The sequence below is a fragment of the Nestor notabilis genome, unplaced genomic scaffold (assembly GCF_000696875.1).
Source record: "Nestor notabilis isolate BGI_N333 unplaced genomic scaffold, ASM69687v1 scaffold11265, whole genome shotgun sequence".
Classification (NCBI taxonomy): Eukaryota; Metazoa; Chordata; class Aves; order Psittaciformes; family Psittacidae; genus Nestor; species Nestor notabilis.
Genome location: NW_009930676.1, coordinates 1 through 9,215, shown reverse-complemented (window position 1 = coordinate 9,215; position 9,215 = coordinate 1). Strand labels below are relative to the sequence as shown.

Below are 9,215 nucleotides of genomic sequence, written 5' to 3'. Positions count from 1 at the left end.
CCTTAGGTTAGTTTACTGATTAATATGGCAATATAGCAAACAAGTGGACATGGAAGACTAGTATGAAGACTGACAAGTTCAACTGGAGAATTATTTCTTTTAAGGACAGTTCGCACTCATTCATCTACAGTTTCCAGGTAATAGCTTTCGCTTACTCAAGCTCATTATGGAAAATATAGCCTAGGGATAGTGTGTCTTTCTACTTGTCACTGACATGCTCAGCAGCTTGCACTTTTTTCCTAATACCTGTTCTATATGAAAAACATCCCCATAGGAGGAAGAAATGAAACTGAGTTAGCCGGGAAGGAATCTTAAAACAGTATGTATTAATTTTGCTCATGTAAATTGCTTACAGGCTACCAATGCTGTATTGTTACTTAAACACATTTAAAAACTTTGCCTTGGTTGTGCTTTTAAAACCAAGCCCTATCTTCGAGTCAGCAGCATCATAGGTTCTCCAAGGAAATGCGAACTGGATTTAAGGAGAGTAACAAGTACATGTGATCACTAAAATACAGAGAAGGAAACAAAACTCTGCCAGAAATGCAAGACTGAAGGTCCCTTGCAAGCAGAAACATTTGCAGTCAGTGGAGGCACTGAGTAGTGAAAGATTTTCCTAACTATGAGGCCATCATTCAAGAGCTGTGTAGGAGCCATGATCCACAGCTTGCAAAATGCCCTAGTCAGCCCCTGGTAGGCGTTTGTCTGTCCCTAGTAGATGATACTTCTAGGAGAGCCACCAGTTCCAAGGGTTTTGACGTTAAGTAGAGGTGGAGCTGTGGAAGAGGCTGATGGGTCAGCCATGGGGGAAAGGCCTTGCTGGCATGGAGTTATCCGAGTATCAGTTGTGTTGTTTCTAGACCTCATAAGAAAAACCTAAGCAGAAACAGTAGTTTTGAAGCAGCTCCTGTCACTGGATTTTCAGACATTTGTATTTGCAGGGACAAAGAAGATCAGAAGGAGGGAGCCAACTTCTCTAGGCCATCTTAGGTCTTTTCTACCTTTACTACATAAGCAGAAGGAGTCTTAACATTGTTGCAACTTAAGGACAAATCCCTGTGAGCAGAACACAGTGAGGTAAGACAGTCAGAGCTCAGCCCTTGGAAGCAGATGAATGCAGGAGCAGGCTGTAGGACATAGAGCTAGAGCTAACATCGCCTTAGAAATTTCACAAGACCAGGGCAAACACGAGAGTTAAAAAGCTAGAAGCGATTCATGGATCGTATGGATCAGGTCTTCTGGTTTGCCTTTCCCAATTGCATGGTACTGGTGATGCCCTGTATTTGTGTATTGTTTATGCTTGTTATCCAATACATATGTGAATAAATTTGTGGTTAGACATATCCACCTCACCCTTATACGTGTGACTAGGGACAGCACTGGATTAGATCAACTACACGTGTTATTTGCAAATTGTTAAAATAATAGAAGCCAGTAATGTGATTTTGCTGAAGGCTGTTATCCAGTGAAGCTTAAACAAAAGCTCATTAATCAGAGATCAGAGCAGTGGTGCACGTATTGTAAAAGTTAAGCGATTAATCACATGCTTCGCTGCATTTGAGTACTAGGTAAAGATAACTTTCCTACCACTTTCACTTTAAATTAAACTCCAGATCTCTGTCAGAGGAGAAATTTGAGTCTATGCTGCAGTAATAACACAGAGTAGCTAGTATGCATTGACTGCATCTATTCACACATTTTTATTTCAGGTAAGCTGTCCACTTATAGAAGCATAAAACGACACTAAGGAGACTCTTGTTTGCCTGCCTCCTTCCCCCACCTCCTGAACCAAACCCACAGCTGAACTCCTTTTCCACATTTAAAATAAAATTTCAAAAACTTACTTTGCCAATGCCTTCTGCTGTCCATTGAAAGCCACAACAGTCCTGATTGCTGTCAAAATTTCTTCTGCCACAGCTCCTGCTTTGGCGTAAGCAGACAGCTCTTTAGCAGTAAGGGATGCCAGTAACTGGAAAGGTGAAAAACAGGTGTTACTGCAGCCTGCTGAAAGGATATGCACACTGTACTGGTGAATAAGAATGATCACTGTTCAAGGCACAAGTTGAGGTTTAGGAAGGAGTCGGTCAACTCTTCTCTGTGCCCTGAATTTCCCCAAAATCTAGCTCACTCTCTGATTGTATCCTTGTTACAGTGAAAGACTACCATGAACATCAGATGAGCTTCATGACTGATCACTTTCCTTTCAGGCTGAGGACAGCCTCTAAGCTACACTATGATGTGTGTGGGGGTCAGGAAGGCGTGTTGTTGCTGCTCTGCAGTGTGTCCGAGGTGTTCAGAAACTCAAGAGCACCAGCAGACATTGAAGGTAGTCACATTACAGCTTCTAATGTTCTTCTTCCTAGCTTATTTGAAATGCTTCTAGTAGGAAAACTCCCCTAGTATTATATTTAAGTATACATAACACTCAGGAGTACAAGTGGTACCCATTAATGTGGCTACAACAGTTCACAAAGGGAAAACGTTTTCCTATCTGAAAGGGAAACCTCTTCAGATACTTCACTAATTTATATCGCTCCAGTCTGCAGCAGCTGTATATTAAGTCCTAGGGTCTACTCTGTACACAGCAAGAAGCTTGGTAAATTATTTGCAAGAGATGCGAAATTGTATATGCGCAGATGGAAAGGGCTGGAAAGGTATTTGTGTTAAGAATGAGGGTCACAAGTGTGGGCCTGGGCTTCCCCAGTGCTCTGCATGGAGAAATCACTGTGCGAGGAAGATGCTGTGATGCAGGTTACCCTCCTGCCACAAGCCACAAGGACAGAGTACATGGACAGAAGAAATATGATTTACAAGTACATGCTCGGTACCTCAGAGAAAAGCTACAGCATGAGTGGAAATCACAAAGTAAGCATAGGGCCAGCAGTCCCAACTTAGAAACCACACTAGGTTTCTCCCATTCTCTCCCTCTTTCCTGTGCATAAGAAATGTAGCGTTATGTTTTGTAATGTTTTTCTGGTTTGCTTTGTTTTTTAATCCACGCACACTTACAGATGACCAAACTGCTGCTGATGCAGCAAGCAGAGGGCTAACAGACAAAATCACCAGTGTCAGCTTCCACCCGTAGATGAATCCTATAATAATCCCTGCCAGAAATGTGGCAAAAAACTGTACAAATATACAGATCTTGTCTCCAATGCCTTCATGGATGGTGTTGATGTCACTTTAAATAATAATAACAAAACAAAGAAAAAAAAAAAAAAAGAAAGATTTATTAGCTTTGAATGCCTTTCATTCTAACTTCTTCCCCCTCTGCTTCATGCTGTGTGGCCTACTGTCAGAAGATCTGACATTTCCTGACTGGCACAGTGAAATTTCTAACCACAGCTACTGAACAGTACCATTAGTCTTTTGTGGCCAAAACACTGCAGAAACCACCTATTTTTTAGGACTCACTTTCTGTATTTTCCATCATTCTCTGCTGTTTCTATGCCCTGTCACTAGGTCACAAATTACCTAGTTTTCTTAAGCAGCATCCAAATGGAGAAATACAAGTAAACAGCCAAGCAGCCTCCTCATATCCCGTGACCATCTCCAACTGTTTCGTCTCAGCTCTCTGACGCATTTTATGTTCTTAATTTCAGCTACAGACTGAGACCAAGGGTTATCTCCATTCTATTAAAACAAACATTATTTGGAAGAACCCCTGGCTTTCACACAGATTTCCTTCCCCATTTTCTCCTCCCAGAACATATAGGTATTAGAGCTGCAAGTGGTTTCACTTAAGCTTCTCTTACACCTTTCAGGACACAGCTCTGTCCAAAGCTACCATAGAACCCAGGAAAAAAAAAATAATTAAAAAAAAAAAAAAAATCTGTGTTCATGCATACAGTCCTATTGCATCTTGGAGCACACAGTCCTCATCCCTACATCTAAATCAATGGAAAAGCTCAAAGACTTTAACTGACTGGACAGAGGCCAGCTTGAGATCTGGCTGCACGTAAATGCAAGCTCATTTCTATTAAATAAAGTGTCAGAGCTTTCAGTGTTTGTAAACCAGCTGGAGACAGCAGAGCTGTTTACACAGACTGTCTGCCACATACTTCATGGACATTAGAAAGCCAATGCCAAGCACTTCACAGCAAACCCCCTTCCAATGCATGTATCACAGAAATTGCTCAAATGCAGCTGAAAAGGATAATGGATTTCTCCTTCAGAGCAGTAGTATTTCATACTTCAGGTTTTTGGTTTGGTTTTTTTTTTTTAACTCTCTGTAGAAGAAAAATGGTAGTTTTCTTTAAAATGTCATACTTAAAGAGGTAAAAAATGAACAGAATCCTTACTCTGTCAATCTGGTGTTCAGTGTTCCTATTTGGGCAGAATCAAACCAAGCCATCTCCTGATGAAGCACTGCAAAGAAAAACTTCTGCCGTATTCTTGCTGTCTGCCTTGTGGCAGCAACCAAAAATGTCCACACTTGGATGGTGCTCAGGACCAACACAGCAAAGCCAATTCCCACATAGTAGTAAGCATACCTAAGATAAGAGAACAAAAAGCCTCATTGTGTGTTGTGAGAGAAGCTAGACACACAAAGCAATAACTAGTCTCTGTTTACCCCACCAATGTAAACACTGAAGCCTGTGATACATTATCAAGAAGCCTTTTTGTGAAGGCAAACCTTGGGCTTCTACTCAAAGGAGTAACACAGTAAAAGGAAATCCCCCAATACTCTGTAAACAGAACAACTACAAAGACTCTTACTTTGTCACTTCACCTTCTATATCTATGCCTGGAACTGATGGACAGCTGGAACTATTTACTGAAGAATCTGTGGAAGAAAAGAAAAAAGTAATATTTGTGAACGTATAACATACAAAATAAATCCAGGTAATCTATGGACATCAGATTTGGAACATTTTGTATTTTACAAGTGGGGTTTTGCAAAATACAAAATAATTTGACAAATACATTCATTTTTAAGGAACGTCCAGTCATTAGAGCCTGATAACTGATGATACAAAAGGTGGTCATGCTCCTTACTATCTTACCAAAGTTACAGCTCATTCATAAAAAGCACATCTGAATCACTTCTCCTGCCCTGGTCTAGCCATTAACAGATTGATTAAAATGTTTAGGTCATTTCCAGCTGGATGAATTGTGCTCATTATATACTTTTTTAGATGTGTAACAGTGCACAGTCTGGGGAGGGAGCAGGGGGAGGGTGGATCTTAGCCCCTGTAGTGAAACATAACTGGTACACAGACAAGTCTAATTTTAACTTTTTACCTTCTGACATGTTTGATTGCACTCCACTTTGCACAAAGCTGTTTGTCATATCTCCATAGACAATGATCATAAGTGGCATTCCAGTACCATTTGCAACAGCTGCGATCAAACCAGCTACCATCAAAAGGACATCCACGCGATCAGCATAGCGAAACTATGTGAGCATTATAAAAACCCAAAAACAAAAAGTGAAGTTATGCCTGACAGTTCAGTATTTGTTACAGTACACAAGACTTACAGAACACTCTTTGCTTCTACCTACATATTCTAAGCAGCAATAACACTCCAACTGAACAGAACATAAGAATTTTACAGTAACTAAGTCCCATACATCTTTAAATCAGTACTCGGTATGGCTGCTAAGGGAATACTGGCAAGACACATGGTTCTTCCCCAGCTTGGCAGGAAAAACCCCAAAGTGTATGTCCTACATGTTTCTAAGTGATAAATCTTCTCTGTACAATATATTTCATTTTATGTTCCCTTAAGTTACGTATTTACTAAGATAATGCCTTTGAAATGTAAACAAGGGTGAGTTATTGACCAGCACCTGGGTTATATCTACTAGCAGAAAATGTTTGCAGCAGAGATTGTATCTTGAGGCTTGTCTACTCTTGAACATTTGTTTGGTTTAAAGAAGGGTATAAATTTAAATACCATAGCTATTCCTGGATGCTATTAACCTGTGTCGTGGTTTAAGCCCAGCCGGCAACTTGGAACCACGCAGCCGCTCGCTCACTCCCCGACTTTTTCTTCCTCCCCCAGCTCCCGGAGGGATGGGGAGGAGAATCCAAGGAATGTAACTCCCACGAGTTGAGATAACAGCTCTCCAGTAACTAAGGTATAATACAAACCACTACTGCTACCAATAATAATGATAAGAGGAATAACAAGGGAAAAGGACACAACCGCTCACCACCCGCCGACCGATACCCAGCCCGACCCGAGCAGCGATCCGGGCCTTCCGGGTAACTCCCCCCAGTTTATATACTGGGCATGACGTGCTGTGGTATGGAATACCCCTTTGGCCAGTTTGGGCCAGGTGTCCCGTCTCTGCTTCCTCCTGGCTTCCCCTCCTCTCTGGCAAAGCATGAGACTGAGAAAGTCCTTGGTCAGAGTAAACATTACTGAGCAACAACTAAAAACATCGGTGTTATCAGCATTGTTCCCAGACTGAAAGTCAAAAACACAGCACTGCACCAGCTATTAAGAAGGAGAAAAAATGACTGCTGTAGCTGAACCCAGGACAACCTGAAATCAGAACATTTTATTCCTGACTGTCCTAACCCTCTTCCAAAGTGTAAGTGGACATATGAATAAGCCAGAGAAGAATAAAACTTCTCTTGCTCCAAAATAAGCAAGTCCACATGTAATTTTTTTGTGAATATGTGTATGGCAAGCTGACACAAAACCATGCCACTAGTTCTTTCAGAAAGCAGATCCCTCAGATGTCAAACACATCCTTTATGGAGCCAAGGCAAGTGCCTGTGCAATATATATGTCCTAGGTCAGCCTCAGCAGGAGTGAGCTTCATCTTCCAACACCACTAAGGTTGAACTGCTGTCAGTGCCACCAATATGGTGAGGGGAGAATCTGACCTAACTGGCCACATTTTAGAGAGGTCTAGAATCAACAGGCTTTTGCTCCAAATTTTGATTGCTTATTAATTGCAATTCATAAACAGTTCACAATGACAAGTAACAAAAAGAAAATACAAAGCAGACCATCAAATTAGACACTAACCAATTCAAATATGCCAACCACCTCTTTCTCTGTCTTCCCCTTTTCCTTCCTAGAAGAAAATATAAAAGACTCATGAAGATGTGTCTCTTCTAGAAAAGCCGTATTAAACTCTTCTCCCACCTCCTCCGCCCTGCCCTCATACAGGGCACCTTACCCAGTACACCAGTGGCCAATGCATTAAGTTCAAAGAATATCTACTTTTAAGAGTACCTACTTCTCATTCTTGGGCTTTAACTGGTCACTTGGTTCAAGATTTTCATCATGTTGGAAGTAAGAGTTGTTGTATCTCTTGCTTGAAGATTCTGTGAAATAAAAAGCAGAGTTTTGGTTTGGTGTTTTTTTTTTTGTTTGGTTGGTTTTTTTTTTTTACTTAATAAAATATATCTTTTGTACCAGTTTCTTGCAGCTTTCTCTGCTGATTCTTTTGTATTTAAATCTTAAGGATTAGTTTTTCTCATGTTCTTGGATGAGCCTTATGCATTTACTTGAAACTTCCTTTCTCTTCAATTAATCTCCTCTACTCCAGAAAAAAATCTCCCAGCTCCATTTATGAGACTGAAACAAACCTCATTTTTACAATTAAAATATATTTATACAGAAAAGCTATCTAAAAGCAAGAATTAATTCATCCTGCAAACACCTACACAACTGAATGAAAACGAGAAGCAGCACTACTGAAATAAGGAACTGCTTATAGAGAAGTTTATGATTGCTGTAGGTAACACAGAATAGACAGGAGTTAACAGAAGAATCATGTCTGCACCTGTAATAGCAATCTTCATTATTTCTTTGTATTGCAATAGTTACCACATATCCCACTTCCTTTGCGCTAGGGGCTTCAGCAATCTACACTAAAAAGGAATCCTATCCCAGAAAGATTACGATTCTAAATGTATAAAATTAGATGTAATAAACAGATTAATAAACTGATGAGCAACCATAGTAGGGAGCCAGCTGTGAATCACATGGGGGGAAAAAGGGCTCCACACACCAGTCACACCCAATTTACATTTACCTTAACCTTACACAATGACTCACCATGAATAGAATTTTCCACACACTATTTTTCACATCAAGCTTGCTTAGAGACTTGTTTAAAGACTTGTTTAGACAAACACTTGAAGGTAATAATGCGCTTTCACACTACTGAGATTATTGTAGGAGCCCAGCCTAAGACCCAGCTGAATAGAAATGGATATGAACTTTGTTGAACTTGGTGAAATAATTAATACATTAATGTTTTCTAGGTGTTCACTTTAGTTGACTCATTGTGTTATTTCCCATGAAATCACTATGACAATCAGCAGAGACTTATAATACACCTTTAAATTTGGAGCCTGTGGCTTACCGGCATCAGAGAGGTCCTTTTCTGTGGAATTTACAACATATTTCTTCATTGTTATTCTTTGTTTTACACTTACGAGATGAAATCACTTTAATCAAAACCTATATCAAAAAAGCAAGGAAACATTTAGAAATAATAAATATATAAAGAGTTCACATTAAAACGTTTGTGGGGTATTCCATGACTCATTACATCCTGATCTCAACATGGTTCTACTTGAATATGAATCAGAAAAAAAAAAAAACCAAACCCAAAACGTAACAGTGTGACAAAGAGCTACTTTTAACAAGATATTAAGAAAAGTGCAAACTATCACAATGAACTGAACTCAGTAGCCATTTTAGCCAGTTTTAAGTAATCTTTTATGTGAAATCACTCATATACAAATTATTGCAGATGATCTATTACAGAATGGTGAATTTCTTTCATTAGCTTAGATTTTATTAGAATTTACTGAAAAGCTGTAACACAGTCACGGTTACAATCCTAAAGACTAAGGTTACACAGGATGATAGAACAGTTTGGGTTGGAAGGGACCTTAAGAATCACCTAGTCCCAGCCCCTTGCCATGTCCGCATTATGCCACACACCAACTAAGCAAGATTTAGAGGCGGTAGACGACCAGTGCTCAGTTTCCCTGGGCTTTCCTTCTTAATGTATCTATTGCATATACAGGTTAAAAAAAAAGGGGGGGAACCCCAAAAAAACTACACATGAACTTGATGAAGGCTAAAATAATAATGATAACAAAACGCATAATCAATAAAACACAATATATTTTAAAACATCTTTTAGGGCAGATTCCTGGCTGTTTTCCCATCACGTTACTCCAGCTTACCTGGACAGCCCACACCCGCTGATGACCGCGGCCCCTCTCGATGAC

The 9,215-nt window shown here is 40.0% G+C and overlaps 1 protein-coding gene across 1 annotated transcript in view; it reads right to left on the bottom strand.

The window, feature by feature from the left end:
- The window catches only part of LOC104406519 (multidrug resistance protein 1-like), a 33,216-nt gene extending 25,968 nt beyond the window's left edge, over positions 1-7,248 (bottom strand). The window contains exons 1-7 of the mRNA XM_010015514.1: positions 7,202-7,248; positions 6,988-7,036; positions 5,245-5,398; positions 4,720-4,786; positions 4,302-4,493; positions 3,010-3,181; positions 1,845-1,969 (exon numbers count right to left, since the gene is read on the bottom strand). Coding sequence (XP_010013816.1) covers positions 1,845-1,969; positions 3,010-3,181; positions 4,302-4,493; positions 4,720-4,786; positions 5,245-5,365 — 677 coding nt within the window. The 5' untranslated portion in view covers positions 5,366-5,398; positions 6,988-7,036; positions 7,202-7,248. The remainder of the gene's footprint in view (positions 1-1,844; positions 1,970-3,009; positions 3,182-4,301; positions 4,494-4,719; positions 4,787-5,244; positions 5,399-6,987; positions 7,037-7,201) is intronic.
- Between the last annotated feature and the right edge of the window lie 1,967 nt (positions 7,249-9,215).